This window comes from Trichosurus vulpecula, chromosome 2 (genome assembly GCF_011100635.1).
Source record: "Trichosurus vulpecula isolate mTriVul1 chromosome 2, mTriVul1.pri, whole genome shotgun sequence".
Classification (NCBI taxonomy): Eukaryota; Metazoa; Chordata; class Mammalia; order Diprotodontia; family Phalangeridae; genus Trichosurus; species Trichosurus vulpecula.
Window position 1 is genome coordinate 250,739,857 of NC_050574.1, and position 23,978 is coordinate 250,763,834.

At 38.6% G+C, this 23,978-nt stretch overlaps 1 protein-coding gene across 1 annotated transcript in view; it reads right to left on the reverse strand.

The window, feature by feature from the left end:
- STAT4 (signal transducer and activator of transcription 4) overlaps positions 1-23,978 on the reverse strand; it is a 145,245-nt gene that overhangs the window by 46,711 nt on the left and 74,556 nt on the right. The window contains exons 3-6 of the mRNA XM_036744944.1: positions 19,437-19,535; positions 13,932-14,024; positions 4,286-4,364; positions 1,389-1,474 (exon numbers count right to left, since the gene is read on the reverse strand). Of these exons, the coding sequence (XP_036600839.1) occupies positions 1,389-1,474; positions 4,286-4,364; positions 13,932-14,024; positions 19,437-19,535 (357 nt within the window). The remainder of the gene's footprint in view (positions 1-1,388; positions 1,475-4,285; positions 4,365-13,931; positions 14,025-19,436; positions 19,536-23,978) is intronic.

The window sequence follows — 23,978 nt, forward strand, 5'->3', positions numbered from 1 at the left end:
ATTATTTAATTAATTATGTCAATTATTTAGTCACATTCAAATTGGAATCAATTTAATTATAAATACAATATTAAATGACTATATACACATACATCTGTATATATAAAAATTACAATTTAGACCATTACAAGTTAACTTTTCAAGACACTTTAACTAAGGTCATATGGTGTTAAAAGCACTAGATCAGGGGTTGGGCTCATGGATTTTCTGTTCTGGTTCTGTCACTAAAAAGCTGTGCCATAGGGACAAATATTCCTTCTACCTCTTTGAGCTTCCTCATCTGTAAAGAGATTGGCTTAGGTGGCATATGTAATCATTATCTTGAATTTTTTTCTAGTTTGCTACCACAGAAAGCACAGCTATAAATATTTCAGTGTGTTTGAGACCTTCCTGCCTTTGAACTCCTTGGGTTATACGCCTGATGTTAGTGGTATTTCAAAGTAGCTGCGTGACATGGTAGATAGAGTATTAGATTTGGGCTCAAAAAGACAAGTTTAAATCCAGTCCTTACCTCTTTCTTCCAGTCTTTTATCTTCAAATGCCTATTGGACTGGACGTCCCATATCCATCTTATGGGTAAAGCCACCTTGCCTCAAATCTTTCCTCCCACCGGTCCTTCCTCCACTCAACTATCAAAGTGAGCCTCCTAAAGTGGAAATCTGACCATGTCACTGTCCTATTCAATAAACTCCAGTGGCTCCCTATTACCTACAGGATCAAATATAAAATCCTCTGTTTACCTTTTAAAGCCCTTCATTATCTGACCCTTTCCTACCTTCCCATTCTGCTTACACCTTGCTCCCCATCATATACTCTCTGTCCTAGTGACTCTGTTTCATTGCTCTTCCTCCTACAAGACATTCCATCTTCCAACTCCATTCATCCTCACTGGCATGATAGTAATGTCCTTCTTTTTCACTTCTACCCCCTGGCTTCCTTCAAGTCTCAGTTTATATTCCACTTTCTGCAAGAAACCACTCTGATTCTTCTCAATCTTATCTGCTTTCTCTCTGTGACTAGTTCCAATTTGTCCTATACATCTCTTACGTACATAGTTCCCCATGAGATATTGTAAAATAAAATACAGCAAATAAAACAGATACGAACTTAAGTCTTAATTGCATGTATTAGAAACTGACAAAAAAAATCTCCAAAATAAACATGACTATCACCCATTTAGCCCATCAGTAAAATATACATCAGCTTCTCGGAGACTAGCCTTGAAAACAAACCCAAACTTACAAAAATAATGGCAAGCAGTGAACATTGTACCTAGAAATAGGCTGGCTTGTCTAAAACATGGACTCTAGGTCAACCATTTTTTTATGTGAGGCTGAGGTTTAGGAGGCAAACAACAACCAAATTCCTGCAAAATCTTCTTTACCAACCTTTCTTTTGAAGTCTAGTGTATTGAGCATGTCTTGCAATGTCAAAACTTCCTGCTTCACGAGAATGCTGTTTTTGTCACCTTGGTCTGCAGTAAAAAAAGAGAAAAACAAAACAAAACAAAAAACTGAATCCTCCCCATGGTAAGTTTCCCTGTGGCATGGGTAAGTTTGTCTCAATTTATCATATTTGTTTGTGGATCTCGACAAAGTTCTGGTTCAAGAGAAAAGAGTCAAAAGCAGTGTATTTACTCTAGGCTTATGGCCTAGATAGTTTCCTCTCTTATCTAGAAATGTGAGAATAAGTGGAAAGAAACCAGATGGGGGAGAACAAAAAGAGGTATATGTGAGGAAGCATCTTTTGCACCTAGTGCACCATTTAATTTTTGAGGAAGGTGGGAGGAAGAAAGGAAGGGAGAGAGGAATTGAAGAGGAAGGGAAGGGAGGCAGAAGAGGAAAAAAAGAAGTAAGAACCAAAGAGAGGGAGAGAAAGAAGGAAGATGAGAGACAAGGAAGAAAGGAAAGAATTACATAGTAAGGGGAGGATGGAGATAGGAAGGAAGGAAAGGAAAGAATGAAGAAAAGAAAGATTGAAGGAAAAACCTCCCAAGGCAGCCCCATTCCACTTTTGTATACTAAAATGGGAAGTTTTTCATTACAAGCTTCCTAATTCTTCAACCTATTATTTCATTTGAGCCTCGCAATACCTCTGGGAGGTAAAAAAAAAATCCAGGGCTCATCGATTCTCCTTCTTTTTGGAAACTCAGATTTGCCAAAAGATGTGTGTATTCTATTCCTTAAGATGATTAAGTTTAAAGATTCCACTAATCCTCCAATAACCCATTTCAATATCTAACAATTCATACCTCCAAAATGTTTTTCCTTATAATTGAAAGAATAAAATCTAGCATGTCCCACATTCTACCACCTGGAAATTTCCACCAGCCAGCACCTCTACTCTTTTCCAACAATGAGGGATGACATATTTGCTTTGTATCCATCATACCACCACCCAAAGTCCAGGACACAATAGAGACTTAATAAATAATCATTGATTTGACATGACTAAGAGCACTAAAAATCCTCACATGCCTCACTTAAAATAAAGATTAGCTTGCACTGAGCTTTACTGAATGTATTTGATTGTGTTCTGAGGTTTTAAAAACCAATTATTTATGTGAACTACACAATGCGAACTGACTTTTTGCTCTGTTCGAAATGGGTAGTGATTACAAACTTAATGGAAGGGACTGATCTGCTGATAGTTTGCCCCCTTTTCCCCCATTTCTGACCTTGACCTTAAAGCAGCTTGAAGAAAGAAAAAGGGGGAAGCCATTGCAAGTAAGAAGACACAAGGAAGCCACTGTAACTGGCTTCAGGAGATTCTATGCTGTCCTGGAAGAGGGCTTGGAGCTTAGTAGGTCATCATTCACTCTATTTGCTGAAAATCAGATCTGAGTAGGCTTGGAAGAGGACAGAGCAATTACAAGCAGGAGAGATACAATGCCTCTCTTCTACTCTCCCTTCCATACTGTGAAAAGGAAGGTCATTTCCCCATTTATTGTATGAATCATTCACTCTTCTTTATTCTTTATTTCTAGTTAACTCTGCTAGACTGATGGAGTGGCAGGCAGAATTTGGGAGCTCCTCCCTCTCACTCCCAACTATTTACCTTTGTCTTAAGCCATTTAATGTGATACAACTTGTTGGCCAACATAAGACCCAGGCTGTTTTGTGCATACCACATAACACATAGTCATAGATAAAGGAGAGTGAGAATTTCCTCTTTTCAGAAACCAGAGACATTTTGCTTAGCAAAAGGCTGGGACTAGGGACTAGAAGTTCACAGAATCAGAGTGGAGTGAATGCTGTCTTCCATAAACTTTGTAAAACTATCTGGGACCAAATATGCAAATATGCAACTGCTTTCTGTCCCTTTTGTAAAAGAAATCATGAGCTCAGAAAATCCATGGAATGATCAACTGCTTTGGGTCTAATAGGTTTTGGGTAGTTGGTTTCCTCTCCTAGGTTTCCTGTGGTCAATTCAAAAATCTAACTTTCACTGGAGTTGAGAGACAGAGGACTTGTACTCAGACCCCATTCAGGGGTGGGGAACCTGAGGCCTCAAGACCATGTGTGGCCCCTAGGTCCTCAAGCATGGCCCTTTAACTGCATCCATGGCCTCACTTGAAGCCTCAGGTTTCCCATGCCTGGAGCTGGAAGGCTTCAACTAAAGTATATGTACCTGGCATACTAGCGCCACCACAGAAACCCAGAGACTCCCAGTACCTAAACCTGCTCATGAGCTCCCTCAAGTGGTTGAATTTAGGTAAAGGAACACTGTTATTGAAAGAGCCAAGAGTCAATCTTGGCTCTACCAACTGCTAGTTGTATGACCTTGGGCTTCCACTAAAGACCTAAATTGACGTCTCTTTATGGCATGGGATGACTTAGGTTCCTGAAGGTTATGTCAATTAATCACAAACTCTAAAAGTTCCTACTAAGTGGAAAAGGCCCAAACCAGAGATAATATCTATAATATCAGAGGACTTGTCTAGCTAAATTCAGAATTTCATCCCCATGAGTGCCACATATTGATGATTTCATTTTTTTGCTACAACCAACTTACAAAGACTGTTTACTCAGGTATGAAGACTGTATTCTCCATTGGTAAGGGAAGTAGTCACACTGATGAGATTACGGATTCTATAAGCATTACTTCATCATAAATGTTACTTTGGTATCTCAGCACTTCCAAATATTTTCATTTGCCTCTGATTCCCACATCCTAAAAAAGTACATAGGATGATAGACTTTCTGTAGTCCTGGTAATATATAAGGAAATCTGGGCCTATTAACTGCATTGTTTTGTAGAATTATTTTTTAAAAAATAAACTTACCTATGGTCTGTATTGTTTTATACCTGTAGTCAAATTCATCTTGCAAATCTTCTAAATACTTGACATCTTGTTCTGTCATCTTTAAAAAAACAAACCAAAATATATTCAGTCTAGTATCACAGTAGAGTGGTTTCAAGAAATAGCATTTTAAGTGCCTCTCAGGCAATTTGGTTCTATTCAATTCAAATAATATTTATTAAGCACGTACTATGTAAAAGTCACTGTACTAGGTGCTAGAAATTCAAATACAAAAACACAAGTCCAAGCTGAAGTCTTGCCATCTACAAGAAGCTTTTTCCTCATCCCCTTTAATGTTAGTGCCTTCAGTCTGTTGATTTTTCTCCAATCTATTCTGTATATAGCTTGTTTGTACATATTTGTTTACATGATATCTCCTCCATTAGAATGTAAGCTCTTTGAGGACAGAATCTATCTTTTGCCTTCTTTGTATCCCCAGAGCTTAGCATAGTGCCTGACACATAAAAGGTGCTTAATATATGATAATTGATTGACTAACTGAAACAGACCTTGTCATCAAGAAGTTTACTTTCTATGGCATATGTTACTATGTGTTTTCTATCAAGGTGTACTTGATGACAGTCTACATCCAATACATTTACTAGATGTGTGATGATAGACAAGTCACTTCAATTCTGAGCCTCGGGAAACTCTCTTAAGACTGTACACTAAGTTTTAGATGAGTTAGACGGTAATTGTTAAGTTCTCATATCAACAAAACCAGAGATTTTTGACAATTGACTATGGTCATGATAGTTTTCTAATACAGGATTTCTCAGAACGATCCTACCCTTTCTTACAGTAACCCCTGCCTGAGTCACTTCCAGTCCATAACATTTCTCTTTCTGGTCTCACTGCATCTAGACTTTCATTACTTAGTCCAGTTCTAAATGTTATTTCCAGAGTCATCATTTTCACCCATAAATCTGAATTGACTTCCCATTCTTCAATTTCTCCAGTGGTTTTCTCTCACTTTATAGTTACAATTCTCACTCATTTAAGCCCTCATTCCAATTTGCTTCAGTTTATATTAAGAGGCAGTGTAATCATGTGGACTTGGAATCAGGAGAGACCTAGGTTTGAATCCTGCCTCTTACAATTACAAATTGTGTGACCATGGATGATTCATTTAGTCTAAGTTTCAGTTTACTTACCTGTAAAAAGGGAGTAAAATAGTATTTACCTCACAAAGCTGTTGCAAAGATCAAATAATATAAAGCTTATAAAATGCTACATATACGTAAGCTATTTTATGTCACCTTAATTTTATATGAGCTTTCCTTTTCCGTCTTTTCAAGTCAAATTAATTGATTCTACCTTTCCCAACTGACTTTTCTTCTCTTTGAGCCTTGTCCTTTACTATTACTCAAAGTTTGGTTATATTTTCTTTCCCACACTGGCTGAATTGCTTACTTTTAAGGCTCAATTTATTAGAACCTACCTCTTTCAAGAAGTTTTCCCAAGTTATTACCTTTTGTTTCTGATTGATAACAAAATCTTCTTAATTAGCTAATAATTTTCCCATTTTCACTTCCACATTCTCCTCCTTCCAAGTCTATAAACCCCGTGAAGCCCTGCATGCTTAATTTTCCACTTTGTTTCATTAGTACCTGGTAAAAGGCCTTGTAGATAATAAATGATTAATGCTTGTTGAATTGAATTTTTTAGGGAGATGTTATGGACCAGAAGTGACTAAGGCTGAGGTTATCTTCTTTTCAGTTAGTAAATTGGTGTGTGTGGGAAGCTGTTTTGCTTTCAGAAACTGAAAAAAGAAAGCAATTATCAACAATTCTGTACTTTACTCTATGTCTGCTAACACTTATGTCATCTTTTCTGAATATAAATTTCTGTAAAGCAGGGAAAGTATCTTTTGAATGACTGTACAGTACCCACCACCACAGCACATAGGAGATTTCATTTGATTTACAATTTTGAAGATATAGAACTTTTTCAATTTTATTTTATACAATTTCTCATTTTGTCCTTTCCAGTCTACAGAAGATATTTATAACTTTTAGAATTTTATAGACAATTTGTAATCATAAGACCTATAATTCTTACCATCATTTTGTAGGTTTGGATTTTTTTAAGATACTTTTACAGACTTTTTTCTCCTAGGACTCAAAATTGTGAAGAGTGGTATCAGGTGAAGAGTGATATCTGACTTGTATGGTTACATGGGCCAACCTCCTGGGTTTTGCCCAGCCATGAAAAAACTGAATTAAGAAACATTTAGCATATAACATAATACATTATTTAATTTAATTGCCATCTCTATGCCCACAATTATCAAATATACCTATCTTGCCCCAGTCTCTCTGCTGACTTCCAGTCTCATATCTCTAACTGCCTTTCAGACATCTCAAACTAGATGTCCAGCAGACATCTTAAACTCAGTATGTCTAAAATAAAACTTGCTACCTTTCCCCCTAAACCCTCCCCTGACTTCTACCTTTCTTATTACTGTAGAGGACAACACCATCCTCCAAGGCCTGCAATGTAGATGTCATTCTCAGCTCCTCACTCTTTCTCACCTCCCCCTTCCCTCCCCCATATCAAATATGCTGACAAAGTCTATCAATTTCACCTTTGCAAAATCTATCAAATATATCCCCTTCTCTCCTCTGACTGCCACCACTCTGGTGCGGGCCCTTATCACCTCAGCCTAGCCCTAGACCATTGTGATAGACTGCTGGGGGTTCTGCCTGCCTTAAGTCTCTCCCCACTCCAGTTCATCTTCCACTCAGCTACCAAACAAATTTTCCTGAAGCTCAAGTCTAAGTACGTCAGACCTGCCTGCAGGATCAAATACAAAGTCCTCTGCTTTATTGTTGGTGATGCTGTTGTTCAGTCTTGGACCGTTTGTGACCGCATTTGGGTTTTCTTCACAAAGGTACTGGAGTGGTTTGCCATTTCCTTCTCCAGCTCATTTTACAGATGAGGAAACTGAGGCAAACAGGGTTAAGTGATGGTAATCATTTCAGATTATTTGAACCCCAATAAAGGCCAAAGCCTGAACTAATCAACCAGACATGCTTTGCTTTGCTCTAAAAATGTCCTTTCCTGTATCAGCAACTTTAAGACCAGATGAAGCTGATCAGGAGCATTCTTCCTGTTTTTGACCATTAAGGACAGGATGCCTGCCACTGGACATTATCTTGAATAGTGGGATTTCTCTTATCTTGGTATCCTATGGACATGTGCTCTACAGGGGAAACACAGATATTCTAGGATTGTAATTTCCAATTGACATTATTTTGTCAATTGTCTTGTCTTATCATATTTACAACTTATTCGGCTAAGAAATTTCCTTTCTCATGGTATGTTTAAATGCATATGGAGACCATAAATCTGAGGGACACAGATATCCAGAGATTGGGATTGTTCTAAAGGTATTTAAAGCTGGTCATTCTTTTATCAGTCAGTCAGAATTCACATTCTGGATCCTTGTACATACATGTTCACTAGCTTTAAGGGAATAAACAATATGAATTTACATATCACCTAGCCTGTTTGCCTCTTTCAACCAAACTTTCAGGTTGACAGTGACTTGCCCAAGATCACACATCTACTAAGTGTCTGAGGCCGGATTTGAACCCAGGAAGATAAGTATTCCTGACTCCAGGTCCAGCACTCTATCCACTGCACCCCCTACTCCCTTCCTACCTTACCAGTCTTCTTAACACCTTACTCCTTCCCTGTTGTGTATTCTTCTGTACAGTGTCAATGGCTTCCTTGCTATTCCACATTTCTCTGGCTGTATCCCACACTTGGAATTTTCTCCTCCTCATTTCTACCTACTGGCTTGCCTGGAAGGGCCGGGGTCTCCTAATACATCCTGGGCCATCTCTAGTGGTCCTGGTGAATATCAGGACACTGGACCCAGATGGCTCTGGAGGAGAAAGTAAGGCTGGTGACCTTGCACAGCGCTCCCTCACTCAAATCAAAGTCAACTGCAAGTCATGTCATCATTTTCCTGATGTCATGGTCTTCCTTGAGAACACAGTACAAACACACAAATTCCTAGCTGCTATTTCTAGTGCCCTCCCTCTCTTAATTATTTCCTATTTATTTTGCATATAGCTTGTGTGCTTTATTGTCTCTCCTGTTAGATTGTGAGCTCTTTAAAGTAAGGCACTGTCTTTTGTCTCTTTTTGTATCCTCAGGGATTAGCACAGTACTTAGCACATGGTAGGTACTTAAGAAATGTTCATTGGTTGATTGAGAAATTATGCCTTTCTCTAAAAACTAAAGAATTAATTTAGCTAGATACTAATTGCACAATACTTAATTTTTCTCTCAATATATTAAATGCATTTTATTATATCTTGTTTGAAAATGAACAAATTTACAATACTTAAGTATAACTTGGCGCCTTCCTTCATTAAACTTCAACTTTTTATAATTATTGCCTAATCTAACTGTATGGGTAGCTAGATGGCACAGTAGGTAGAGTGCCAGGCCTGAAATCAGGAAGATTCATCTTTCTGAGTTCAAATCTGGCCTCAGATCCATATTAGTTGTGTGACCCTGGGCAAGTCACTTAACCCTATTTGCCTCAGTTTCCTCATCTGTAAATTGAGCTGAAGAAGGAAATGACAAACCACTCTAGTATCTTTGCCAAGAAAATCCCAAATGTGTTCTGAAGAGTTGGAAACAACTGAACAACAAATCTAATGCTGGATTTTATTATCAAAGCTAACTAGATAAGTCATCTTAATTTTTTTTTCTTAAGAGTCAAAAGCATTCTGGAACTTAGATACAGCTTCTACACTTCAAGGTTTCAACTCTTACAAATAGCTTTCCTCTAGTTTCCAATTATCTGCTTACAGTTTATCAGAGCGAAGGCCTTAAATTGCCTTATTTTCATTCCCCATCAGGACCCTGAGTACTTCTTCTAAAACAATCAGCTCTTCTCTATTCTTTTTCAAAAGGCAGAAATCACTGTTCCCATTGGATTTCCTTTTTTGTGCCACATATGGATTGTCCTCACCCAGAAGAGAAAGATTGGGACTAGATGACTCCATCCATTCACATACAAGCATATCCACAAGCACTCATTGACATTCTTCCAATCTGGAATATATTTTTTCCTCCAGCTGACTTTTCTTCTCTTCCCTGGCCCTTGGAGCTCATGCTTGTATAAAAACTCATTGGCATTGAATTATTTCAAATGATTTTAAACCCTTCTCCAAACTCTCTCTAACCTGCTTTTTGAAGTAACTATTCCTTTGTCCACTATCACCTCCCTCCCAGAACTCTAATTTAAAATACATTTAAAACAGAACAGACAAGTTTCCAGACATCAATGTGCAAGTATTTCCTACTAGGACCCAAATAAAAAGCTAATTAAAATTTAAATGAAGAAAATATCATACAGACACATGACATGAACAGTAATTAAAAGGAACCTCTAATATTATGGCAATAATTGAAAAATCAAAAGTGAGATATTGTGTAATGTTGTTAAAACTTTCTCTAGAGTCTTGAGAGTCTGCAGAGGGCTTCATCTGAAAACATGACATGGGCTAGAAGAAGGTTCTGGCATTGATGCATAATTAGTTGGAGATCAGAGAAGCACCAATTTTATATAACTTCTTAGGCTGCTAAAATGATTGAATTTATATAGGATACATGTCCCATCCCTGTGACTGATAAATATGATTAAGTATTTTTTCTGTAGTGGAAGAATTCTCTCTTCACTTCTATAATACCTGTGGAGACAGGCCAAGTAGAACTTGTTCTTTCAAGACTAACTTTGTACAATGATATGTCAGAACATTGTAGCCTGAGGGTGCCTGAATGTCTGGCTCATTTTTCCTACTGTTTTTGCAGAGAATCAAAGAAATCCAGAGCTATCGCCTAATTTAACATTTTGCCTACAGGTTATAGTTTATCATGGATGGAATTGGGTATAGTACAGGCTTAAATATTTCCTACAATTCACATAGAGGTTTATAGAGCCATAACTAGGAATAAATGAATAAACTAGGAAATCTTTCATCTGAGGTAGGTGCAGTGGTAGCACATGATAATCCAAAGATGGATGTAGTTGTCCCAGGAGAAACTAGCCTATGCCCCTAAAAGAGTTGGTAAGAGAAGTAGGCCGGGGTGCCTTGACAAAGAAACTCTAGGGTTGGGACCACACCACGTAGTTCAGTTTGCATAGGGATAGCAATTTTAGAGAAGCAAACTTTCCCCTAAGTACTGCTTTGGCTGCATACTGTAAATTTTGGTATATTGTCTCATTGTTGTCATTCTCTTTAATGAAATTATTGATCATTTCTGTGATTTGTTCTTTGACTCACTCATCCTTTAGGATTATTTACTTCAATTAATTTAAAATCTATATTCCCATAGCCCTTTATTGAATGTAGTTTTTATTGTATTATGATCTGAAATGGATGCATTTAATATTTATGCTTTTCTGCATTTGTTTGTGAGGTTTTTATATCCAAATATATCATCAATTTTTGTGTAGGTAACATGTACTGCTGAGAAAAAGGTATGTTTCTTTCTATTCCCATTGAATTTTCTCCAATGGTCTATCATATCTGACTTTTCTAAAACTCTATTCATCTCCTTACTTCTTTCTTTTTTTCTTTTTTTTTTGTTAGATTTATCTAGTTCTAAGAGGGGAAAATTGAGGTAACTTACCAGTATAGTTTTACTGTCTATTTTCTCTCATAAATCATTTAACTTTTCCTTTAAGAATTTTGATGCTATAACATTTCGTGCATGTCTAGAATTGATATTACATCATTATATATGGAACCGTTTTAGCAAAGTATAGTTTTCCTAATCATCTCTTTTAATTTATTTTTGCTTTTTCTTTGTCTGATATCATGCTATCCCTATTTTTTTTTACTTCAGCTGAAGCATAATAGATTCTGCTCTAGCCCCTTACCTTTACTCTCCTGTTTCTAGGATGTTTCTTATAAAAATCATGTTTAAGATTCTGGTTATTAATTTGTTCTGCTATCCACTTCCATTTTATGGGCAATTATGATTACTGTGTATTTCTCTCCATCCTATTTTCCCCCATTTATCCTTCTCTCTCTGTCTCTGTCTCTCTATTCACTCTGTCCCTCCTCAAAAATGTTTTGCTTCTGACCACCATCTCCCCTAATCTGCCCTCCCTTTGTAATGTTAATGGATTTGAAGCTCTTCCCCACCCATTAATAGGCCTCACCATGGAGTCTATAGGGGGAGGGACTTGCTTTAGGGGGAAGCTTGCTTGTAGGAAGGCTCATACCTTTTGCTAATTTCTAATTAGGCACTGAGTCAGGAGGGTTGTGATGCCCTCTGGCTCTGAAAAGGGTATATATACTCTGAAGTGAGGTTTTGCTTTGGGGGATTACTCATTAGAAGAGTGTGCGCGTGATCTGGCCAGATGAGACTCTGAGTAGTGGTTAAGGAGCTCCCCGGCTTTGAAAACCCAGATATTTGGTGCTTTTCTCTCTGGTAACTATGTATGTATTTCCTTGGTCAGACAGTTGGATCTGTCTGTTGATCTGTGCTATTTTCTCTGCTTGTAATTTCTGCTTATAATCTCTGCATTTTTTCTGAAGTTCAGAGTGCTGACTTTTCTCCTGAACTAAGAGAATGATATGTGTGTTTAATTAAAGTAAGATTGTTGACCCCTTTAAAATTGTTTTCCTTTACAAAAGCAGATCAAAGAATCTGTGCTAGCAGGCATTCAGGGTGTGCCAATGTGGTTGCTATTACACCCTTTTATCAGCTTTTTTCCCTTCTCTCCTACTTCCCTGTAGGGTAAGATAGATTTCTATACATACCTGACTGTGTATGTTGTTCCTTCTTTGAGCCAATTCTGATGAGAGTAAGTTTCAAACACTGTCTGCCACCCCACCCCCCATTTTGCCTCCACTGTAAAAGCTTTCTCATGCCTCGTTTATATGAGATAATTTTCCCCATTCTACCTTCTCCCAGTGCATCCTGAAGAAAAGAACTAAAAACTAGAATCAGACAAATGGAAAAGGAGATACAAAAACTCACTAAAGAAAATAATTCCTTAAAAATTAGAATTGTGTAAGTGGAAGCTAATGAATCCATGAAACATCGAGAAACAATAAAACAAAATCAAAAGAATGAAAAAATAGAAGAAAATGTGAAACATCTCATCAGAAAAACCAATGGACCTGGAAAACAGATCAGGTAGACATAATTTAAAAATTATAGGACTCCCTGAAAGTCTTTTTTTTTACAAGGAGAAAGTATTGCAAGCAGCCAGAAAGAAACAATTCGAGTACCATGGAGCCACAGTTAAGATAACATAAGATTTAGCAGCTTCTATATTTAGGGATTGGAAGGCTTGTGATTTGATATTCTGGAGGGCAAAGGAGCTAAGATTACAATCACCTACCCAGCAAAACTTAGTATAATTCTTTGTGTGGGGGCAGCGGGGTGGGGGAGGAGGAATGGATAGCTAATGAAATAGAGGACTTTCAAGCATTCCTGATGGAAAGACCATAACTGAATAGAAAATTTGACTCTCAAATACAAGACTCAAGAGAAAAAGGTAAACATGAAAGAGATATCATAAAGGATTCAATAAAGTTAAACTGTGTACATTCCTACATGGGAAGATGGTAGTTGTAACTCCTAAGAACATTGTCATTATTAGGACATCAGAAGAGAGGCCTCCATGGTATAACTGGTCATGCAGAAACTAGATAATAAAATAAACAAGACACTTCTTTTCTTTCATTTTTATCCTCTGGTCTCTAAGTGACCATAAGTACTCTTCTCTATCCTGGAACTGTGAGGAAGGTCCCTACTCTGGCTAATGCTCCTCCTCACCTTGGGATTGCAACCAGGAACTATGTGTGAGCAAGGCAACAGGGTCCTACTCCCAGCACCAGCAAGGGTCTCCTGTAATCTCCTTCTAACGAGTTGTCTAACCCCCTTATGGTCTGTGGGCTGAGATCTCTGGAAGCCTCCACCAATGATTCAGTTGCAGCCAAGACCTGCTGCTGGCTTGCTGGGGCATTACTTGCACTGGATGGCACTCTACTTACACCCCAGGGAGACAGACCTTTCCTGCCAACCTTGTAAGTTGTCTTGGGCTGGAAAATTATTTCACCCTGTCCTTCTGTTGGTTCTGCCATGCCAGAATTCACTTCGAGGTATTATCTTAGTGTTATTTGGAGCGGAATTTGGAAGCAGTTACAGAATCTCTGCCTTTGTGCCCTCAGTGCTTAGATTGGGATAGCAATTTTAGAACAAATTCAGGGAAGAAGCACCCTCACTATTAGATTATAAACTCCTTGAAGGCAAGGACTGTCTTTTGCTTCTTTTTGTATCCTCAGTGTTTAACACAGTGCCTGGCACATAGTAGGTATTTAATAAGTACTTATTGAGTGACTGATTGATTGGTGGTGTCTACCCTAGTTATGGCATTGCAACTGCAGAAAATTTCTAACTTCTTTAAAGAGCAAATAAATGCTAATTTTTTCTTACCTTGGAAAATTTCTTTGATATTGGTCAGTATACTTACATAGTAGAGGGAGGTGTATCTTGCCACAAAATTGTCATAAAATTATCATGCAGTGCACATCTGGCCATACATGGATAACCTCAGGTCTTCCACATAAGAAAGGTGTCTTACCTGTACACTGTTTCTGATGGCAGCCACTTTGTGCTCCACATTTCTCTGCCTTTCTGAAACCACAGAGCTCTGCAAGGACTTTTCCAGGGGTCCCTGGAAGAACAGTGTAGTCATGCAGTGTCAATAAATTTGGTATAGCACTTCAGTAATAATTACAGCTGACATTTCCACAGATCTTTGAGGTTTGCTTACATGAATTATCTTTTTTGAGCCTTACAATAGTCTGCAAAAATAGATATTTCAGGTATATTCATTGACATTTTACAAATGAGGAAATCAAGGCTCAGAAAAGTTAAGTGACTTGCCCAGCATCCCACAGCTAGAATCAGAGGTAGGATTTGAACTCAGGTCTTTCTGCCTCCAAATTCAGCATTTTATCTACTATACCAATAGTGGATAACAAATCGAATAACAATGATGAATAACAAATGTTATTATGAATAACAAATTTATTAAGGTTGGAATGAGAAAAGGTTTGCTAATATAGGACATGTAGGTCAAATCTTATTTTATCTTCCTTGAACTCTTAAAATTCCCTTCTTATGTCATACTTTTGATGCTCACCATAGCCTGCTTTATATACTTAGTTGACTGCATCTTATCTCCCTTAACAGACTAAGCCACTTGAAGGTAGGAATAGTATATTTATATTCCTCTAGCATCTGGTAGGGGGCAGCCAGGTGGTGCAGTAGATACCCCATTTGGGGTTTTCTTGGCAAAGATACCAGTTTGTCATTTCCTTCTCTAGTTCATTTGACAGATGAGGAAACTGAGGTAAAGAAGGTGAAGTGACTTGCCCAGAGTCACACAGTTAATAAGTGTCTGAGGCTGGTTTTGAACTCAGGAAGAGGAGTCTTTCCGACGCCAGGCTCAGTACTCCATCCATTTTGCCATCTAGCTGCCCTAGGAGTCAGGAAAGACCTGAGTTCAAATATGGCCTTAGGCACTAACTAGTCATATGACCTTGGGTAAGTCACTTGACATCTGTTTGCCTCAGTTTCCTCAATAGTAAAATTAGGATAATAATAGCCCCTACCTTACAGAGTTGTTGTGAGGTTCAAACGAAATAATATTAGTAAAGAGCTTAGCACAGTGCCTGCCACATAGTAGGCACTTAATAAATGCTTTCCCTGTTCCTCTTCTCCCTTCTATCTAGCCCAAACCTTTTGTCTTATAAAAGAAACTGAGGCCCAGAAAGTTTAAATAATTGACCCACCATCACAAAGGTAATGAGCAAGAGAGCAAATATGTGAATGCAGCCTTCTTGACTCAACTTGGAACACTTGCCATAGGACCATAATTAAAATGAAATAATCTTTATTCAGAATTATTTAAATAATTATGACATCCCATGAGCTATTTTTTTTTGCTATACAACTAGGTTTCAGACATATTTTCATTTTACTGGTGGAATATTATAAGAACAAATTTTTTTAAAGCTTCAACTAAACTAAATTATTTGTAGTTATAATTTCATTGTCACGAAAGCATTAAAACAGCAGTACTACAGACCATTGTCCAAGGTTTAAAAATATTTAGTACATATATTTGGTTAATTAGTCCTTGTAACCGGATTTGAACTGCATAAATATTTTTCAATTGTACTATTTACTTAATGACGTTTTTGGGGAGGGGCGGACATGTGATTTAATTATTCAGTAATGAAGTAGGCATGGTTCAGGAAAAAATGGTCCCCAGGATTTCTTCCCCAGAATTTGTGGTGCCCAGAGTGAATTGGTAATTGAAAGAAATTCTCTGGTCACAACTTCCAGAAAGCTGTATGGGCAAAGACTCTATTGGTGAGGCCTATTCTGGAGGGAAGGAAGTTTAAAATTTGCAGCTGCCAGTCTTGGGAAGTGTAGAGCTGGGGAGACTAGCTGTGCCTTACAGGCAAGAGTGGAGAAAAGAAGAAGAAAAGAAAGGCTTACAGAGCAGTGCAACTTTGGGAGTTTCAAACCCAGTCCTGGAAGAATCACATTGATCCTGGAGCCAGAAACAGAAGCTTCAGTGAACCACCAGCTCAGCTCCAGAGGCTTCATCAGAACTTCATGAGGCATCAAATCCTAAGTGCTTTACAACTAGGTCATGAGTTCTGAAGTGACTATCTCCCTCTTCTGATGTGCTGGGGGATTTGAGAGGATCAATTTTAGGGGTTGGAGCCTTAAGAGGCTGAACCAATTTGTGCATGAAATAGTACATGATTCTTCCATTTTGTCCTCCCTTGTTAATGACACTGCTTTTAGGTTTTAATGAAATGCTTTTTTTTTTTGAGGAGGGAAGGCAGGGCAATTGGGGTTAAGTGACTTGTCCAAGGTCACACAGCTAGTAAGTGTGTCAAGTGTCTGATGCCAGATTTGAACTCAGGTCCTCCTGACTCCAGAGCCAGTGTTCTACTCACTGTGCCACCTAGCTGCCCCAATGAAATGCTTTTGATATTGGATTTGTGGCTCTCTATAAATAGAGAATTTGCCTTGGTTGGGCCTGGGGCTGGAACTTTCACAGCTGATTACCCAAAACAGCCCCGACTCTACCTGGGAAAAGTAGAAAGGGTCTCTGGAGCCAGAGTTCTTAGGTGACTTCAGAAGCCCACATGTAACATAAATATTTATTGAGTACTTGCCACATGTTCCGCACTGAGGTAAGTGCTATGAGAAATACAGAAGAAGTGAAGTCTTTTGCCCTCAGGGATCTAATATTTAGTTGAGGAGATAAAGATAATACACATGAAACAATGTTAGCTAGAACCGGACAACATATGACTGCTAGCTATATTGGTAAAGAGACTAAGTGCTATTGAAATTTAGAGAAGAGGGCATTAATGAAGGCTAGAAGAGTCAGGGGAGGAGAGGTTGGTTTGGGCATTGAAAGATAGACAGATGGAAAAAAGGAGTATATTCTTGTTGAGGAGGACAGCATGAGGAGAGATAGGAAGTTCAGAATGGGCTTGCCACTTCTTCCTTCACGGCACCCTCTGCCTCAGATCCTAGCTCCCAACTAAGACAATCGTGCCTTTAGTTCCAGCCTTCATCACCTTTTGACTGGACTGTTGCAGTGGCTTCCCAATTGGTCTCTCTCTGCCTTACAGAACCACAGAATTTTAGATCCGGAAATGACTTCAGCTGCCATCTAATCTAACCCATCCATGAAAAGCAGGGAAGGGAGAGAAGGATAGGTAATAAGTATTTAAGTAAGGCCAACTATGTACCAAGCTAAGCACTTCACAAATATTATATCATTTCATCCTCACAACAAGTCTATAAGGTTGCAATTATACCCGTTTGAGAGTTGATTAAGCAGGCAGAGGTTAAATGACTTGTTCAGAGTCATACAGCTAGTAAGTATCTAAGACTGGATTTGAACTAAGATCTTCCTGACTTTCCCTATAACATATCCAACAAGTGACCATCCAGGATCTACTTAAAGATCTTCAGAGAGTGAGTGCTCACCACTTCTTAAAGTAATTACTCTTCTGAACAACTCTGATTATTAGGAAGGGCAGCTATGTGGTGCAATGGAAGACTCATCTTCCTGAGTTCAAATCTGGCCTCAGAGATGTACTAGCAGTGTGACTGTGGGCAAGTCACTTAACTTTGTTTGCCTGAGTTTCCTTATCTACAAAATGAGCCAGAGAAGGAAACAGCAAACCACTCTAATATCTTTGCCAAGAAAACCCCAAATAGGGTCCCAAAGAGCTGGACACAACTGAAAAATGGCTGAACAACAATAATAAAAATTGTTAGAAAATTCTTTCTTGAAGTCAGGCCTCAAATGTCCTTTTTACAGCCATGATACATTTCTCCTGATTCTGCTACATGGGGCCAAATGGAATAAATCTAATCATTCCTTCCCCTGAAAGCCCTTCAGATGCTTGAAGAAAGTTTTCCTGTCCTTCTGAAGTCTTCTCTGGACGAAACATTCCCAGTTCTTTCAGCTGATCTTAAAATGTCAGAGATTCAAGGCCCTTCACCATCCACAATACCTTTCTCTGAACACTCTCCAAGTATTTCAATGTTCTTAACTTATTGCTCCCAGAACTTAAAATACTACAGATGAAGTCTCAGCAAGGGCAGGATATAGTGGAACTATCATTTCCTATTCCTTGAAAATGGGCAGCTAGGTGGAGCTGTGGATACCAGGCCTGGAATCAGGAGTGCTTGAATTCAAATCTGGTCTCAGACACATACTAGTTGTGTGATTCTGAGCAAGTCACTTAATCCTGTTTTCCTCAGTTTCCTTAATCTGTAAAAGGAGCTGGAGAAGGAAATGGCAAGCCACTCCAGTATCTTTGCCAAGAAAATCCCAAAAAGGACCATAAAGAGTTGACACAACTAATCGACAAAACAAGAACAATGCTTCCTGGAAAGCATGCTTCTTAGTAAAAGTCAAGATTGCCTTAGCCTTTTTGGTTGTCACATCACCTTATTGGCTCATATTGAGCTAAAACCCTCAGAGCTTTTTCAGAGTAGCTGCTGTATGCCAGTGTTGTGAAAGTCAAACAGAAATGGAGGCCATTAAACCATACATAAGGCTCCTGTAGGCTGCATATTGACATAGAAAACCACACCTTAATATTCTATTTTTTGTATTGCATTTATTTTGTTAAATATTTCCCAATTAATTTTAATCTGATTCAGGCCACACTTGGGAGTGTTGTGGGCTGCATGTTTGACACCTCTGCTGTATACCAAATCCTCCCTCATCTTATACTTTTTGGAAACCAAGTGTAAGACTTTACATTTGTAATGTCTTTTGATCAAATCTCATCTTATTAGATTCAGCTTAGTGTGTTAGCCTGTCAAGATCCTTTGGGATCCACATCTGTGTGGTTTATCCTTCACCCTTTTTTTTACAGGTGTTTGGAAGGATTTGGGGGACAGCTTAAGCCAGTCTCTGTTTTCCAGTCGTCATCTTGGCTCTGCCGCCTCCCTTTCACCTTTAAAGTGCTATTTGCAAATTTGATAGGTATGCAATCTATGCCTCCAACCAAGTCATTGATAAAAATGTTAGCCAGCACAGGTCCGTGGGGGTACTCTCCTAGAGACCTCCTGCTACATTGACCACTGTATTGTTGTTTGGTCACTTCAGCCACATTTGATTCTTCATGACCCCACTTCAGGTTTTCTTGGCAAAGATACTGGAGTGCTTTGCCATATCCTTCTCTAGCTCATTTTATAGATGAGGACATGGAGGCGAACAGGGTTAAGCAACTTGCCCAGGGTCACATGACTAGTTAAGTATCTGGGGCCAGATTTGAACTCTGGATGAATTTTCCTGACTCCAAGCTAAGCACTCTATCCACCTAACTACCCACTAACAACTAACTACTCTTTGAGCCTGTTATAGAGTGAGGTAATAAGGGCCAAGTCTAGGCTGGTGGTTACGTAGGAATAAACATTGACAGAAGAAAGCAATGCTGATGGTGGGGTAGGGAGGAGGAAAGATAGTTTTGAGGAGAACTGTTAAGTTAGGTTTTCAAAACAGTTGAGTTTAAGATGATGACATTACCTGTACAGGCATGCTGGCTGCAGCCAATATTCTTCTTTCTTCTCTTAAACAATTGGAAATAACTACTGCTATGTGCATAGGATTTCCATGGTATTTTCCCTAAGAAAAAAAATGAACAAAAATAGATGATGTGAAAATTCAAATACATGCATAAGAATCTTCTCTACCTATAAGTCAGCAATAAACTTATTTAACTGTTTCCTTACAGCAAATGGCCTGAGGATCATAGAATTTGGAACTAAAAGCCCCTTGAGGTATTCTCCTTCAACCTCTTCGTGGTATGTATGAAGAAACAGCCCTCAGAGCAGTGGAATGACTTGCCTAGGACTACACAGGTAGCAAGTAGTGAAGCTAACTGGGATTTGAACCCAGATCTTCTGACTCAAAGTCCATTTCATTGTATTTCATACTTTAACAACTTTTTCCAATATTACTTAGAAAGAATACATTTCATGTGACTCTAGGGTTTTGTATTATATTGCTATACTTGTATTCAAATATTACCATCACCACCAACAAGCATTTATTGAGTAGAAGAAGGATTCTCTATTGATGGTAGGGTTCTCCAGATACCCCAGTGCACAGATGTGCTGTTGTATCAAACACCAGAAAATTATAGGATTTCCTCAATGATAAACACATGGGCACTCAAAAGAGATTAGTCTACTGTAAACATCCACTAGGAAAAACCAAGTGGTTAAATGTTGCTTATTGCCCAAACTAGAGATGACGTCTTTATCATCATCATCATCTTCTTCTTCTCCATGATAATCATCACCAACACCACAACAATAGCTCATATACATATATGTATATATACGTGTGTGTATGGATGGATATGTAACTTGAAGGTTTGCAAAGTATTTTAACAAACTGACAAGCATTTCATTCCTTTTCAGGCTTCCTGATTCTTGGGATTTTTTTCTATCATGCCACAGAAGCCTCCTCCCCACAAATAGGAAGTACACTCCACCTCTGTGGCCCCTTCCTCTGATTGGTTTTGTTGTCGGTCAGTCATTTTTCAGTTGTATCCAACTCTTCATGACTCCATTTAGGGTTTTCTAGGCAAAGATATTGGAGTGGTTTGCCATTTCCTTCTCTAGCTCATTTTACAGATGAGGAAACTGAGGTGAACAGGGTTAAGTAACTTGCTCGGGGTAACACAACTAGTAAGTGGATTTGAACTCATGAAAATGAGTCTTCTGGACTCCAGGGCTGGTGCTCTATCCACCTACTGCCCTCTGATTGACTACTTCCCCTCAGAATATCCGTTTTGAGGAAAGTACCCAGACTAGCCATGTCTTAGTGGCTCTCCAGGCCCCACTCCTAACTCTCCAGACTTTTTCTACCATTCAGCCCACATGGCCTCTCCTGTTGCCTTTTATGTACATTCTTCCCCCATTAGTAGTGGCTACTTTCCTTTCCACTTGTTTGTATTCCTAGAGCTTAGCACAGTGCCTGGCACATAGTAAGCACTTAACCAACATCTGTTGACTTAACTGTTTTGCATTTATTATTTCATTTGATCCCTATAGATAGCCCAATGAGGTAGGTGTTATCGTTCTCATTACAGATGAGGGAATTGGGGCTTGAAAAGTTAAATGATTTACTCAAGTCCATACAGCTAGTAAATCCCTTAGATGGGAGTGGAACCCAGGTCTACCTGATTCCAAGTCCCTAATGCTATCTATTATGCTACATTGATGAATTTATTATGACATGACATTGGATTGGCAGTGAATAACAATTCACTGTCTGAATCTGTGCTTCAAGATGTTTTAAGGCATCTTTTTTGGATCTTGCCTAGTTTCCCTACTTTACTTAGCTATATAGCTCCTACCATACTCCATAATCAATTAACATTACTATGTTATCAAAAATATAATAAAAAGTGTTATGAATGAATAAAAACATTTATTAAGCACCTGTTATGAGCCAGGCACTGTGCTAAAGCTCTGGGGACACAAATATAAAAGTGAGGCAGTCCCTTACCTCATGGAGGTTATATTCTAATTGTAGGGAGATAACACATATGGTAGAATGGTAGTTTGGGAAGGGAATTTGGGTCTGTGTAGTCATAGGAATAATGAATGGAACCATAAGTCAGTTGGGAGCCAGAAAGGAGGGCTGGTGGCACATGCCAAGGTGGGCATATGGCAATATGTCTCAGGGAAAAGGTTATGAAACACAGTTTGGGATTGCCTACATATAGTGGTGGGAGGAGGAGTTTTCATTCACCAATGAGGACAGCTCAGTAACAGCGTAGAGCCCCCAAATTGAGTAGATTAACTTCCCAATGGAAGGGTCATGGTCTTTAGGAGGCAGCTATTCCAGACGGAGAGAGGGGGACAGAGGAAGGACAGATGACAAGATGCCTGAGGTAGATGGATATGTTGTGGAAATTTTTGCCAGTGAATAGCATACACTCAACCTCCAAGTCATCCATTTTTTCTTTTCTTTCCTCTGGGGGTAGTATAAAGTGGCACTGAAATGACCAAAAGGACAACAGGACCAGGAGAACAAAATAAAGCATATAAATAATTCACCTGCAGAATCAATGGTAATCCATCTAAAATCAGCAGCAAAGGACAAAGGCCTTCACAGTTTGACAAAACATGTCTCTCCAACCTCATTATCGAAAACCAACTGGAAAATTACTCCCCGTCCCCCACTCTGAGGTCCAGCTAAATAGAACTTTCCTCCATTTCTCACACACAACACTCTATCTCCTGTCTCGATGCCTTTCCCCAGGGCTCCCCTATGCCTGAAAAGCACTCAGTCTTCACCTCCTCACCAAATGAATCCTTCACTGCATTCAAGACTCGGCTAAAGAACCTCTTTCAACACGAAGCCTAATTTCACTATATTTAACTACTGTGTATGTATTTTGCATTTATCCTGTACATATTTATATATCTTTATTCTATTTATTCACATACAAATATACACATATACATACTTGTTATATGTATATACATATATATGTGTGTATATATATATAAATAAAAAGTCATGTTGTCTTCCCTGATAGAATATAATCTTCTTGATATAAGTAACTATCTTTGTCTCTGCAATCCTAGTACTTACTGAAGTGCCTGGCACATAGACACTTCATTAATGCCTATTGATTGACTGAATCTCTAAGGACTTGGAGAAGTCCTGTGCTATTATTATCACCCCCATTTGACAATTGAGGAAATTGAGGCAAACAAAAGTTACTTGCCCAGAGTCATACAGTAGCAAGTGTATGAGCCTTTCCCAGGGTCATAAAATAGTAAGTATCTGAGACCAAATTCCTGACTCTAGACCTGGCTCTGTATCTACTGTGTTACTTACTAGGTTGTAGACTGCAGATTTGGACCTAAATATACTCTGACTCCAAATCAGCACACTTTCCACCATAACATATTACTTGGTAGTCTGCTCCATTATTCTAGATTATAGCTTTGGAGAACTTATCATAAAGGAGATAATTAAGCATCGATGAAGTAAGTACCCTAATGTATATTGAAAGGATGTTTGCTCTTTCTATAGGTATCTGCTTTCTGCCCTTCAAGGTACATAAATTATAGGTAATTACACATGTTGAATGTCAGAAAGGGTCTTAGAGATCATCCCAGGGGTGGAGAACCTGCAGCCTTGAGGCCACACGTGGCCCTCTAGGGCCTCAAGTATGGCTCTTGGCAAAGTCAAAGGGCCACACTTGAGGCCCTAAAGAGCCACATGTGACCTTAAGGTCTTGGGTTCCCCACACCTGAACCACCTCATTTTATAGGTGAAGAAATTGAGGGTCAGAGAAATAAAATGATTGTTTGAGGTCAAATGGTTTATTAATGTCAAAACCAGAAGTACAATCCAGGTCTGATTCTCAATTTAATTTCTACCCTCCACTCCATTCCACTCCACTCTACTCCACTGCATTCCACTGTTTTCCTCTGTTTCTTTGGACAAGCAATTCAATTAGCTAGGGAATCTAGAGAATGAAAAATTATATTGATTAATATATAAATTCTTATTTTAAAAACCTGACAACAATGGTAACAGGTTATAGAATATCCAAAGTGCTAACCAGGTAGGACAAGGAAACAGTCCAATCTTACCTCCTACTTCCTGTTCTGTGCTTTGCACTTTTACAATACTGTCCTGGAAAATATCGTACTGATCGAACAACACAAGAAAACTACATTAACAAAATCCTATTCAATTACATGATTACATTTTTCTTTATATATAGTTATGTAGACAGGTCAAGTATGCTGTGTTTTTTTTTTAATTTAAATTTATTTAACATATTTAGTTTTCAGCATTGATTTTCACAAGAGTTTGAATTACAAATTTTCTCCCCATTTCTACCCTCCCCCCCACTCCAAGATGGCATATATTCTGGTTGCCCTGTTCCCCAGTCAGCCCTCCCCTCTATCACCCCACTCCCCTCCCATCCCCTTTTCCCTTCCTTTCTTGTAGGGCAAGATAAATTTCTATGCCCCATTGCCTGTGTATCTTATTTTCTAGTTGCATGCAAAAACTTTTTTTTTGTTTTTG